General features: G+C 42.6%; 1 protein-coding gene across 1 annotated transcript in view; it reads right to left on the bottom strand.

Moving 5' to 3' along the window:
- Positions 1-6631: 6631 nt before the first annotated feature.
- The window catches only part of MGA (MAX dimerization protein MGA), a gene marked incomplete at both ends in the record, with an annotated part of 45497 nt that continues 37796 nt past the window's right edge, over positions 6632-14332 (bottom strand). Inside the window, 7 exons of the mRNA XM_079537279.1 lie at positions 6632-7923; positions 8594-8746; positions 9184-9360; positions 9685-9918; positions 11014-11125; positions 12251-12436; positions 14007-14058. Of these exons, the coding sequence (XP_079393405.1) occupies positions 6632-7923; positions 8594-8746; positions 9184-9360; positions 9685-9918; positions 11014-11125; positions 12251-12436; positions 14007-14058 (2206 nt within the window). The remainder of the gene's footprint in view (positions 7924-8593; positions 8747-9183; positions 9361-9684; positions 9919-11013; positions 11126-12250; positions 12437-14006; positions 14059-14332) is intronic.

Genomic DNA, 14332 nt, shown 5'->3' with positions numbered 1-14332 from the left:
TTCCTACTAAGAGAGAGTCTTGAGAGAGATGTTCAGAAAACCCAATGAGATTAATAGAACTAGACTCATTTGAGCTTGGCTTTCAATCTGATGAAAAAATTAATGTGTTATCAGCTTGTTACACAGCTCATTTCTGCTTGTATTATTTATTTATTTAATTTAAGATTAAGGGAAGGAAATTACATGCAAACTTGTGAAAAGAAGATAATTGTATCCACCCTCTGAGCAGGCAACCAAAATGGCTCCAGCTGGTACACCCTGCATGGGGGAAGGCAGCCATACAACAACCAAAGCCAACAGCACACAGCTGATCACAGCCAGCCTTGCACTGCAAAACCTATTCCTTACTCACCCTGTCATCCTCCTAAGTGAAAACACATGAGGCAAAATGTCGCCCAACACTCTGGGCCCCGAACACGATGTGGCTGCACCAATGTCTCCCCTGTCAGGCTGTGCTGCCTGCACTGCTCATGGCAAACCCCGTGCCAGCCAGGGCCAGAGACCCAGCTCCAGATTCCTGGGATCCCCCTGACCAGGAGCAGCTGCTGGCTCAAGGCCGTCTTTGTAGGTCACTGACGCTGCCGGCTGGATTTTCCCTTTGGCAGCGGTGCCTCTCTTCCCCGCCCTATGAAAATCAAGTTTTCTTCCAAACATGAATGTGCCCCTTGTAAGCTGATCTGCAATATAATTATTTTCTCCCTTGCTCAGCAAAGTTTGCAAAACTGGATGTTTTCCCCGTCAAAGTCGGACAAGGAGGCCTTGTCTGTGCTGGAGCATGGTAGTAAACAATTCCCACTGTGGTTGCCACCAGTTCGGCTCTCCTGATGGGAGCTGCTTACTGGAAACTCTTCCTGGAGACCAAGACTCACGGTGCAAGCAGATAACCCCTGAACTTCCGTGGGGTGCGACTGCAGGAAGGGGATTGTTTTTATTTTATTGCCTCAGACATCCAAAAGCTGAGGAAGCAAATTTAAAGCTCCACAAAGCAGTCCTGAGCTGAAAGAGTGCTTGCCTCACTTGTCAAAAGCCAAGAGTCATCATAACCGAAAAGTGAAAGTGCCAGCTGAGGAATGGGAGCTAATCATCACCTGTTGCAAAAGTTCTGCAAAGACCTCCTTTTTCCTTCGCGTTTTTACTGTCAGTCACCCGAATACAAGTTGGTAACAAGCTATCATCAGATCTACATCATTTAAAGAAAGTCTCAATCTAACTAGAGCAGGAAAAAAACAATCTGCTATGTCATCCACCTCGTACCTCATGCCCACATGTGCTGGCCCTGCTGCTTTCACAAGGCAGAACTCATCTAACATGTCTCCCAAAGGGATGTGAAAGGTTTGCTGGATCACGTTTTACCCTGACTCCATAGCCCTGTTTTACAGCAGAGCCCAGCCCATCCCAGGAGCAAAGCATCGTGTCAGCCAGCTCTTTTCTAAGCCCAGCACTGCCAGTGCCTGAGGCCTGGGCAGGGACCAACAGAGCTTCCTGATGGAACTGTACCCCACAAGTAATGCCCAGGGCCCTCCTCGCTGGGTGCTGCCCAGCTTCATTCGCACCCAGCAACAAGCGGCTCCTGAGGGAGTGCAGCTCTAACATTTATGCTAACGGCTCCACGCTTGATTTGACACCGATCAAAATCGGACACCTTGTCACTGGCCTTTCATTTTTCCTTCAGTAAGAAAGCAATTGGGCCAGAAACGCCATGATCCTTAAAATCATCCCTGCCACGGATGCCACAAGGAGACCCATGGCTGCAGATGTGAGCCCAACACAAGAGGTCCAACAGCCAGACAAGGGCAAGCACAACAGGACAGAGGACAGAGGGTGAAGATCTGGCTCTTGTGAAGTAAGCGTTGGGACATGAGATAAAGGCTCCCTCAACCTGTGAGCTGGGCTACATGCAAGAATGCAGTTCTGGTTTTAAGTGGTTTGTCTCAAAGCAAGGAGGAGCACCGGCCTCTGGGGCTGAGAAGAGTTCCTGCAAGGAGCCAGGTGCCCCAGTAGCCATGCTATCTCCTCAAGCACAGACTCCTCTTTCTATGGTTGCTACCATCCTAAAACAGCCATAGAGATGTCACAGCCCTGCTGATTGGCCCATTGCCAACAAGAACAGTCAAATAGCTCCAAATGAAACAAGCCAGTCCAGTCCCAACCATTGCCTGCCCCTCCTGAACACCTTCACTACCACACATATTGTTTCAGTGTCCTCTAGCACCTCAGCCTGTGAAGCATTTTTCATCCTTACATCAGCCAGGAGCTCCATCTAACGCAAATTTGGCAGAGCCATGCTGCACACAGACCTTGCCCAAACCCTCTGTGCTCACTGAGACCTCTGTGCTGGTGTCACAGCTGCAGAGCCACACAGCAGCCCCGTGGTTTACACCATGCCATAGCTGATCAGCAAGGATTTCACCACAGGAGCTGCTCAAGAAAAGCAGTTTTAGTCCAGCTGTTGAGTAAGGAGTTAATGGAAAAGGGAAACCTCTAAAAATGGTACACTGCTTATGTTTGTGTTGCATCTTTTTTTAGCTGCTATTTAATTGCCTGGCTTTAGCCCACAAGACACGTCAAGCTGTGATGCTTGCAAGGGGCACCCCTCTGTGTTGGACAGGGGAACTACATGGGGCCAGCAGGAACAAGCCTAGCAGTGCAGCACCCTCAATCCTGCCACTCACCAGAGGGAAGTCAAAACTCACCTAGGGATGTTACTGTCAAGCTTTTCTATGTTCTCCTCCTCAGAGCTGGTCCCATCAGGGTGGCACAGCTGAGGAGCCCTAAATGCACTCAAATACCACAGCCCCCAGTCCTGGTCATCAGGGAACTTTCTTGCTAAGTTCTTTCAATTGCAAACCCAATGGGATAAACATTACATTTACATTCCTTTCCATTCCAAAATATAACCCTATCCCTTAAAATAAAGATCATGGGATGAAGCCCTGAAGGGTTTCATCAGAAACGGTCAAAAATATGCTACCTGACTACAACAACACATTTTTATTCATTTTCTCCTCTGAGATTTGTGTGTTATCTCCCATTTAACAGATCATGGAATTGAGGTGACAGCAGTGACAGGTAGAACCTTGTAGCAGGCATTGTATCTACTTCCTCTAAGACGTATCTCCTCTGACACTTCACCTGGGGACACATCTTCAGACTTGTTTCCATAAAGACAGCCATGCTGTACAATGTCTGCAAAGCAAAGATAGCAAAGATTAATCTGAATTTAGGATTGGGGAGGGAGCATGAAGGGAGCACAGAGACTTAATCTTCAGCAATTTGTGTGTGTGTGTGTGTGCAATGACCCGAACCAAGCAGCAATGCTTGCATCACCAGGAATTCTTCTGCTTCAGAGTACATGTGTGTTGCTGGCTTGGGTACAGAGCTCATGTCACCACAACGTGCCATCACCGTTTCCCCCCACCCCCCTCTCCATGTAACAAACTTTCAGAGCCACTTTCTAGTTCAGCTTGATTGGTTTATTTTAGTTTTACACTTTGTCCCTCACATACAGTTATTTCATAGTCCTGTACTGTTAGTTTTCTACAAAAATATCAATTTTTCAAAAGCAGAAAAGAGGGAAAGATATATTTTAATATATAAAAGGAAAAAAGCTAAATCTGACATCTCATTATATTCTTAAAAACATTCCAGTCTATTTACAGGTGTGTAAAAAACAAAATCTCCAGGTCTCTTGGTCTAGTGAGAATGTGCGCCTTGCAGGGGTTTCCTTCTCCTGACTAAAACCTTTTCATTTCATGTCACATTCTTGCATTATTGCCTCAAAAGACAGCATACATCATTTTTAAAAGATATATTCCAAATAAATGGGAGTATGAGGGAAAAAAAAAAAGGGGGTGGGGGGGGACTGAGGGGGAGCAGCATTTAAATTCATAGCAAATTATTAAGCTGCAGTCAAGAGATGGTAAAACAAGGAGAAGCAAGAACAGAGAGCATTTCAAACATGCTTTGTTGCCCAGCACTGTACCAATCACTGCCTTTTGCAGCTAAAGTTGGGGTGTGTTCTTACCTAAAGTACTACATGCAGGAACCAGCATTTTTTCCAAGCACCTTCTGTTACCTTGATAGTGAACAAAACATCTACTAAAGCAGAACACTGATTTCAGATAACCTTTGCATGGCTTTAATGCTGCCGCTTCCTCTGCCTTACAGAAAGAAGCGTGCAACGCACAAACCTTTTTAAAAGCACTTAAGCAACACAATTCTGTAGTTATACATCAGCCAGGTGGGACTATGAAGGGGCAGGGGGCAGAAAGAAGTCAGTGACTGGGGATTTGAGAGGAATCACCGCTGTTCTGGTTGCTGTTTCATGCATGGGAGGGGGGCATAAAAGCACTTGGCAAAGTAAACTGCCATAGGTTATTAAAAAAAAAAAACAACTTCAGCCTATTAGAAATGCTCAGAACCAGATTCCCAGGTAAATAATTTTATGTCTGATGTAATGCTACTGAACTGATAAAGTTACTCCAGACTTCCACTGACTTAAAACAAGGTTTAAAATCCTTAACATTAAGCAAAATACGTGTATTCACACATTAATTCCCTTTTCTAAGGCATTCCAGTGAGAACTGTAAGACTCTGCATGACTCTCAGGCTGGCATATATTCTCTCTTCCAAAGAATTAATATAACACTAGTATCAAACATTTAAATGAGACAGCAATGAGATACATGTAACTGCTTTAAAACACATCGCTTAGAGAGGCAAGGTGAAGACACCTTATTTATACAGGCTCTGAAGTAACTTGCTTGCACACCTAGCTATAAGGGCTCCTCTCCTTCACAGCATAATAGATAAATCATAAAGAAGACCAGCAAACACCCAAGATATACCATCCCCTAGGGGGCCCAAGCAGACATAGATCCAGAAGCTGCAGCTTACCCCATACGGCTGCACAGCATGTAGAGCAAACACTGCTCTCCAACTGTGGAAGAACACCACTCAGCACTGCACAACCTCAGTGCGGGAAGATGAGATTCCTCCTGTAGTGCCTCACCAAAGACTGGGAATATGGGAGGGAGGGGAAAATCCCAGCTGCTGCTGCCAGAACAGTAAGGCAGGGGATAATATTCCTAAATGTAAAGCAAAATGCACCATCTATTTTCCAACTTCTGTATCGTTCTCACGGCCATGCTTTCTGCCTTCTAGGAGCAGTTCAGAAGCCCCTCAAGCGCACCGTAACTCCTGTTTACAAACTTGATAGGAAAAGGCTGTGTATGCACTCATTAACAAATCATCTCTCCTAGGCTGAAAATTTCATTTTTCAAGAAAACTATGAAAACAAAAATCGTGTACAAAAATATAAATATCTTTACAGTCTGCAGGCCCTTCACCTCCTACAGAGGGACAGCAAAGAGCACCTACAGGTTATTGAGTAAGCAGTGGCAGAGAAGAATAAAAATACATCTTGTGATTCAATACTGCCCTATTTCCCTGGTAATGAGCATTTTTGTTGGCTTTTTTTTTTTTTCCTATACACATCTTGTGCAAACGCAGTGAGAAACCTCTGAGTACCTTTCCTGAATTCATGAAGAAATGTAAGGTTGAAAAGCTATACATATTTTCATATATACATTCAAATATACACCTCACTCATTTATTTTAGGCTCCAACAGCCCTGACAGTTCTGTACCAGTTCTGTTCCAGATACAGTTCTGTATTTCATGAAGAAAGACTTCCTATTAACGCATCTAGCAACCTAATGCATCTTGAAGAATGGCAGGAGGAATTAAGAGAACTAGGAAAATGCTCCAGCTACTTCAGCATTGTATTTAGAGATGGAGCAAAGAGGTACCCAAATTCTTCTCTACTCTCTGAACTCTTCCCTTACAAATGCCTGAACCATCAAAGAGAGAGTTATTTGGATGGGGGCATGAGGTGAAAGTGGTGGGTTTTCAATTTTTTGTATTTTTATTTTTTTAAGAGTTTACATACTGTTCTAGTTCTCATTACAGTGGGAAATATCCTTCCCATGTACTAAGAGTTCTGTGCATAAGCTACTACAAAGAGTCTCTGACAGAGCACTAGCACCAAGGAACAGAAACGCTTCACTTCAGCCCTCCACACAATCTGCAGTTTCCCTTCTGCTGTTCTAGGTAACAAATCTGACAGTAATTGCAATCTCATTTCTGCACATGCATTGTATTCTGCAAAACACTGGGTACAATAAATGTGAACAATTCAATTTCTGCATAGATAGTTTGCCTGGTACAAAACCAAATACACCTGATTTTTAACTCAACAACAAACAGCTGCCTGTCTACTGGGAAAAAAAAAATCTCTGTCAACAGCCTAAGTTTCTCAGTCCTTTTATAAACTATTTCCTTGAAGATCCTATTTTGGAAGGATACCACGTGCCCAGCAATGGTTTACAGATCATCTTCCATATTTTGTGAAGGGGAATGAGAACTCCCAGAATACAACAGTGAGGTAAAAATACGTCAACATGCTTTAGCTTCATAGCACTCATTTCTCAGTTTGGGGCCTGCCCTCAGATGAACAGTGCTGATGCCATACAGAAAACAAAGTGTTGCAGACAAGGGAGGTTGCCAGACACAGCCATTGGTTCATACTGCTCCAGATCTCCATTCCACTCTCTGATAAAATATACGCACACTTATTTGCCAACTGAATTTGAAGGTAGGGTCCCAGAATTACTAAATTTTGTACCCACAGGAGCTAATGCAGGCATTGTTTTGTTATCCTGTCCTTCTTGAGCAGTTACAGATGAAGTTTTTACCCCAGCGGGTGCCAGTTTTGCAACTATAGGTGCCAGCAAGGGCATCACTTTAGCACTCTGCCCTTCTGAATCCACTGGCAGACTTGCTACTTTTAAGCCAAGCGGTGCCAACTTGGGCATGGGCCTCCACAAAGTGTCAGCATTACTAGCTTCCGGGTTAGTTTTCATCTGCAAAATCGGTGGAGTCACACCAGTGGCCTCTGCCAAGTTTGCTACAGTTTTGCCATTCCCGCCACTGGTTACGGACAGGTTGGGAAGCGCATCCTTCATTTCAGCACCGATTACTATTTTCAGAACATCTGCTTCAGATGAAGGATCCCCAGAATTCTTGTCCCCCTCAGTAAGGTCATCATCTTCCAGGTGCAACAAGAGAGGGCTTAAAGAGCCACCACCCTCTGGAACCTCAGAAAGGTCTTTAAAAGCGCCTCCCAGATGGCCGAACTGGAAGGAAGAACCATCTGCAGTGGTGAGATCACCGGCTGTTCCGCGGCGAGCCTCTGCGTCTCCATGGGAGAAATCTGAGCCTAGAGCGCTGGGCAGCTCTGACATACCTGAAGCGTCATCATTCAGTTGCTGATTGAGAAAAGCAATCTCATTGAGCAGAGAAGTGAGGGTCTCATCAGTGTCATCACTCTCCTCAATGCTGCTCAGTAACTCACCTGCATCCAGTTCTGCTTCCTCCATTGCAGAAGCTACTTTCCTCAGTTCCATTTCTATCCTCGAATCTTTGATCTGCAGCTTGCGAAATGGCAGCTCTTTCGTTTTCAATCTTTCCCCTCCGTGATCACCATCCTTCTTCCTGGCTTGGCTTCCTACAAGCTCACCAACGCAGAGCTTTTTGACAAAAGACTCTGGAGGTTCCTTTGCACACGATACATTCTGGAGCTGCGGAAAACCATCTTTATTTTCAAAGAAACCTTTCACAGAACCTGTGCTACTTCTTCCCTCTCCATCACTGTCTCCAGGACACGGTTTGCTTTTCTCTTCTAAAAGGATGCTGTCGCTCTTCCTACTTTCAAGAGGCGACACCAAAGATTTCTCAGAAGCCTGAGTACTCGCAGCTGTCGTGTTAGAATTTTTGCTTCTGTTCGGGTTTAGACTCAGGCCTTCTTCAGCAGCCAGGGATGTTACATTAACAATCTTTGGCATCATGAATGAATCTTCACTTTCTGCAAAACCAAACAAAGCACAATCCATCCTGATCCACACTAACGGCAAGATAATTCCTATTTATATTTCATTTGCTTACTTTCTTGAATAAGCTGCAATTCACAATTTGAACAACTTGCACAGTTGTGGTTAAGCAAAGAGCCAAAATCTTAATAGTGTAGTTTTCAACTTGTAAAAAAACCAAAAAACAAAAAACACTTGCCCAGTCCCTTCCTTCAGAAGGCTGGCACAGATGGAAGCAACTGTAACACTTACAGCTCTTCCAGGGATGCATGAGGAAAACAAAATCTTCGCCCTCAGAAAGATTTTCAACAGCCCCACAATCACTTTTTACTGAACTTCCCTAGTGGAATGCATTATGCCATGGACATGTTCTAGGCCTCAATTCTTTTTAGTTTGCTGAGGGTAAGAAGAATTATTTAGACTTGAGAAAGAGAAAGACTTGGGTTTAAAAAAAAAAACAAACAAAAAACAAAAATAAAGCTCTTGTATTTAGTCCTTTAAGGACCTTCTGATCTGTTAAAAAGACTTAATACTGATTTCCCCTGAAAACCCAGACAACAGCATCTACTGTTACTTCCTAATAAGAAAAATAGTTCAGCCTCATTTTTGCAAGGGTAACCTTCCCTACATACATGCAGAAAGATCCATAAAAAATAAAGAGCCTACCTGAATGGGACTCTGGGGCTGGAACTACTGCTGAGGGTACTGGGTTTCCAGCAACAGTTGATAGTGTAATGGGAATAGCAGAGTTAGTAAGGATTCCTTTTACTTGGACAGGAACTGCTGATCCAGGCAGCTGAATCATCACAGAAGCAATACCTTACCCAAAAAAAGGGGAATGGGAATTCAGTGGAAACAAGATCCTTTCAGATACTCAGTCAAGCCTGGAAAATAAAATCCTTACACTTCCATGCAAGACTTTACACGGTAGTACCATCTGAAAGTGGTAAAAGGTATAAATATAGATAGGTTAGGTGACGAAAGAGATCTCAGGTTTTTCCTTCTGCCTTTACTTTCTTGAGACTTCCTATCTCCCCAATTTGGAAACAGTAAAAATTTAACAAATTTTACTTACCTGTTGACATACTGACTGATTGTGATAATTATATAAAATTTATTTTATCAAAGTCAGGTTCTACCTCACTAAGTTGTAAAGAATCAAAAGTAAAAGGAAAAATTGAATGTTACCATGCAAACAGACATGCACATCTCTGAATGCATGGCATATCTGTTAGCGTGCTCTCACATGACCGTACCTGGCTGCGCTGTCACAGTATTGCTGACAGTTCGAGGCTTTAATTCAGCCTGCAAGAGCGTGGAGGGCACAGCTCCTACCTGCCCGGGTACCAGCGGGCTCTTCAGCGTGAGCACCTGCCCCTGGGGAGTCATCACTAGGCTTGCAGCAGTTAGTGTCAGAGAGGATGAGGTGTTCTCTGTATAAAAGAAACATGTAGATTAACTATTTTGGCACAGCACCTGTAATGGCAAACCTGGATACCCTGCAATCCAGCATCAAGCACGGGCATGCAAGAAGCGCCAGCTAGAAGGTTCATGAGCCTGAGATTAGAAAGCTGCTTCAGAAGTGACACAGGCTCCAGGAACCCCCTCAATGCAGCGAGAAACAAATCCATACTTCCTCTTCATGCAGTCTAATAGCCTTAGCCCCCTAGAGTGACATTCTGAACAAACATCACTTCAGTCTTGATGAAATTAAAAGGTGACTTCATTCAGTGACAAGTGCATTCTTTTTAACCCACCTGTGGCATGGCTTCCTTTTCTGGCAAGTATCAATGGCTTGCCTCTTCTATTTGTCATAGGCACTTTGCTCAGATCTCTGGGTAGAGCAGAAGATGCTTCTTGATGTGTGCTAGCAGGTGAGGTTACAACAGATTCTGCTGGTTGAACATTTTTCTTCTTTTTTTGTGCTTCTACAGCTTTTTGTTTGGCATACATATATTCTAGCTTCTTTAGGACAACCTCTTCTGTCTTCCCTATAGAAACATCATTGGAAAGTTAATCTATCTTTCCAAAGACTCTTCCCAAACCTAAACATGTGAGGATGGAACTTCAAATTTATCACTCTGACATGATTTAACTACTTTACAGTAGATAACCTCACCAAGACTCAAACAAGAAAGTAATAATTACGTATTTAGTACAAGTTATTTTTTTTCTTTCAGAAACATCCATGCATTTTAGAACTTCTCCTGCAACTTTGGTAAGAAGAAATCAGCTTCAATGTGCAGTAGCTTCTGTTCAACAAGTATCATTGGAAGACATCCACATCTCTGGAGAAATACCTCACATCTTTCCTCGTAAGCATGATTATCAGCATTATTTGTATGTTGTGTGAGTTTTTCTTGGACTGATACATGCTGTTAAATAACATCTACAAGAAAACTCACATACAGCTCAGCATTGTTTAATGTTACAATTTTCACATCAAAACAAGATTTTTAGAAATCATGTTTTCTGTAGATGTTCACAATTTGTTGGTCCAACGTGAAATAACTACACTGATCTCCTTACAATTTAGAGTTTAAGTTCTAACATGGACAAATCCTTGTGGGCCCCTTCCAGCTCAGGATATTCTGTGATCCCACGGGTCTCAAATCCCCTCACTGAGCAGCAGCTCAGAATACAGTGCAGTTCTGTTTTACAACAGGCTACCTCCTCCATCTAGGCAGTACAAGTGCTAGTTTTGGTACTGATGTTACCAAGAACATAACTGTGCATACTTACGAAGCACTGAGCAGAAAAGCTGTTTTGGGAAGCAATCAGTGACAGAATTAATTTTTTTCCCCACTAAAACATACCCAGTAAACGGGAACTAAGGCCTATGTCTTTCAGCACAGAGATCTTTCTACATTTCCTTTAGGGACTAAGGAAAATAAAAGCATTTCTTATCAGTGTGAGTGTATCACACAGAGGCTTGGCAAGCCTGGCACCAAGGGCCTATCTAAATTTTATGTGAACATTAATGACTTACCCAGATTCTCCCAAGATTACTCTACTCTGTACCACAATTGAAAGTTTTTTCTTTCTATTATTATTCCATGTGGTTTGTATCTAAAAAACATCCTCACCTGAAAGTATGGAAACTTTTCGAATCAAAGTATCCTGTTTGCGCGCCAGTAAGTTCTTCTGTCCAGTAAGCTTATCTGCCTGATCTGTCAATCCCTGGATTTCATCAAAGGCCTAGAAAAACATCAGGAAAATGATTTATAAGTGAAGAACACATAAAATCACAAAATATTTTTCCTCCCAGTAAAGCTTTATGAAATTTACTTAGACATTCTGATCGTCGTGAGAAAGCAGGACTCAGAATCAGGATGTGAAGTGTATCAGACGAAGCTAGCTTTCCCTAAATGCAAGCTGAAAAGTGATAAACATACTGGTCACCCCTCCTCTCAAGTTCTTCCATTTTAAACAAAAAAGTCTTTTATCTCACCATGTCAGGGTACAGCTGACAAACATAATTATGGACCTACAACTTAAGTTTTGTTTCCTGACATTTATGTGATGGGGCAGTGCAAGTAAGCAGGTGACACAAAGTTGAGAGGAGTGGCAGACACACTAGAGGGTTCTGCTGTTATCCAGAATGAAATTAACAGGCTGGAGAAATAGGCCAACAAGAACTTCATGAGATTCACTGAGAAGTGCACCTGTAGTGGAACAGCTCTAGGCACCAGTATATACTGGGAGTCACCCAACTAAAAAGGAGCTTTGTAGAAACTGGAAGAACCTGGAGGTCCAAATGAACACCAAGTTGAACATAAGTCAGCAATATGCCTTTGCTACAAAGTAGACTAACAACACACTGTGCTATATTGAGCAAATTATTGTCAACAGTGCAGGGGGTGGTAATTCCCTCTTCTCAGCACTGGTGGTTTTCGGTCTTCTCAGCACTGGTGAGGCTATACCTAGAGTAGTGTCCAGTTCTGGGCTCCCTCGTATGAGAGAGGCATGGGTGTATTGAAACGAGCCACAAGATGATGAAGGCATCTCTCCGATGAGAGAAGTTTGAGACTCTACAGCCTAGAGAAAGCTCAGCAGGGGATCTTATGAACATATATAAATACTTGAAGGGAGGGTAGAAAGAGGATGGGGGTGATAGAGCACAGGCTTGTCTACAGAGGCTGTGGAGTCTCCCTCCTTTGAGCTCTTCAAAAGATGCCTGGACACAGGTTTGAACAACTGCCATGTGGCCCTGCCTCAGCAAGGGCTGGACCAGATGGCCTCCAGAGCTCCCTTCCAAACTCAACTATTCCGTGACACTTTGTTCAGGTTAAAGCTCCCTCACCTAGGCTTCAAAATACTCACTTGCTTGAGAATGTAGCATTTGGACACCTTGGAAAGACTGTGCAACCCCAGAGCTCTCTTCAGTTTTTCAAAGAGATCTCTCATTTCATTACGTCGCCGGCGTTCATTTGCTGTGTGTGTCTGGCGGTAATGAGCAAAAGCTTCTTCCTCAGACTTCTGCCTTCTGCTCCAGATAGGAGGATTCTGCTGGAAAAGTAACCATATGGACCAGTTGAATGAAAAAAAGGAAATGTAACAGCAAACTATTCAAAGGCATGCTTGATTTGCAATGTTTCACCAGACACCTGAAGACATCACATCATGCTATTCGTTTATTACGTCTTCATGAAAGCTCAGTGTCAGAAGCACGAAATGCTGACCAACCAAAAATGACCAACATAATCATATCAGCCCTAAAAGAAACAATCATGAGCAGCCCTTTCTATCTGTGAGCTTTCTATTTTTGCAGTACAAGGCTACACAGGTAAGCCACAGCATTACAGCAAAATCACACATTTGACCCCAGTGTTTCTTCCCCATTTGTCAAAACTCATATAATAAATGAAAACATCCCATCAATTTTTCTCCCTGACATTAAACTAGTTTTGTTTGTATTTTGTTTGATGGATAAATATAAATAGGAGCAAATAGACAAAAGACACTGTTGCTATTCATCACCCCAGACATCTACCAATTAACAGACAATGTTAAGGTCAGACTCTGATTTTGATTAATTTTGTTTGTGTTCAGAAAGCTTCGCAGGTAACGACCACCCTTACAGGTTTGAAGATTTGATTTTTTCAGCATTATTCCTACAGTTTTTTTAATTATTATATTTATTTCATGATGAAATAATACTTTAGAAGTATTAATGTACTTTGACATCATTTTTGGGTCTACTACAAATCCCAGTGAATCAGGAGAAAGACTCCTCAGATTCAGCAATGATATTTCTGAGTCCTCTGGCCTCAGGAGGAGTCTGAAGGCTGACTCTTTTGCCCTCACAGGCAGAATGAGCACAAGTAAGGCTGTAATTGCATCTGCTCTTCTGTTGGGTGCAGAATTCCTTTAAAGGAAAGGCCTCTTGTCAGTTTCAAGGGCAGAGGGAATAATAACTGAGGAAATGTGCCCTGTAACCCATCCTAATCTCAGGCAAAAACGTACGTACCAGTCTGCTCTAATATGCAAAACATTCACCAAATTCACAATACACCTCAAACCCCACCCTCCCAACAGGTAGCTTTAAACCTGACTTCAGGTGCACTGCTGACAGTTATCACAGACAATTAGTGAAATGTGCCTTAAAGTGACCCTAACATATAGCATAAGTTCAGAAGGACTGCAACGAGTTTAGGTTTGAAAGGCTTCTGCGCTGTCTTTAACTTGCCTAAGGACATATTATTTAAACTGCTTTCAGAAATCCTTTGCCCTATGCGGCAGTCTGTATAATCCTACATATTATTGTCTTATATATTTTATGGGTGCCGTAGACATCATTTACACCAAAATCACAGAACCTAAGAGAACATAATAGCAAGTAAGAGGCAGATATTTCTCCTGTACAAGAAATGGAGTGAGAAATCACCGATGGCAGTTGCGCTCCTTTTTTCTTTAATGAGATTTTACTGCCTCCCCCTTCCCCAAAATGTATTTGGTTTCTTGCATTTAATCATAAATAACACAGGAGGTAGATAAATTGCATTGGAGTTGAGCTCGAGATGAAAATTTATCTTTAAAATGGAGATGTGATACCAAAAGGAAAGAGGAGAGCATATACCTTCGTAGGACTTTCTGTTAATTTTTCATCCGAAGAATTACGAGCATGGTATCTGGAAGAAAGGTAGAAAGTTTTTCCCAACACTACTCATCTCATGCACTCTATCCTCGTTAAGTATATTCCAACAGCCTAGAATTGCTCATTTTTATCCCCTGAAATTAACTTTTCCTTTTAACTACATGAAAGCAGAACACTGTTGAGCTTTCTCAAGGAAGTCAACTATCTTCAATGCCATCGTTCTGGAAAAAAAAAAAAAAATCAGCTGTTCCAAAAGCTGTGAAGTTAGTCCACAGTTCAACAGTAAATTAAGCCAGTGTCTGTTAACT

This window comes from Tetrao urogallus (genome assembly GCF_951394365.1).
Source record: "Tetrao urogallus genome assembly, chromosome: 6".
Lineage (NCBI taxonomy): Eukaryota > Metazoa > Chordata > Aves > Galliformes > Phasianidae > Tetrao > Tetrao urogallus.
This window is presented reverse-complemented; position numbering and strand designations above follow the sequence as displayed.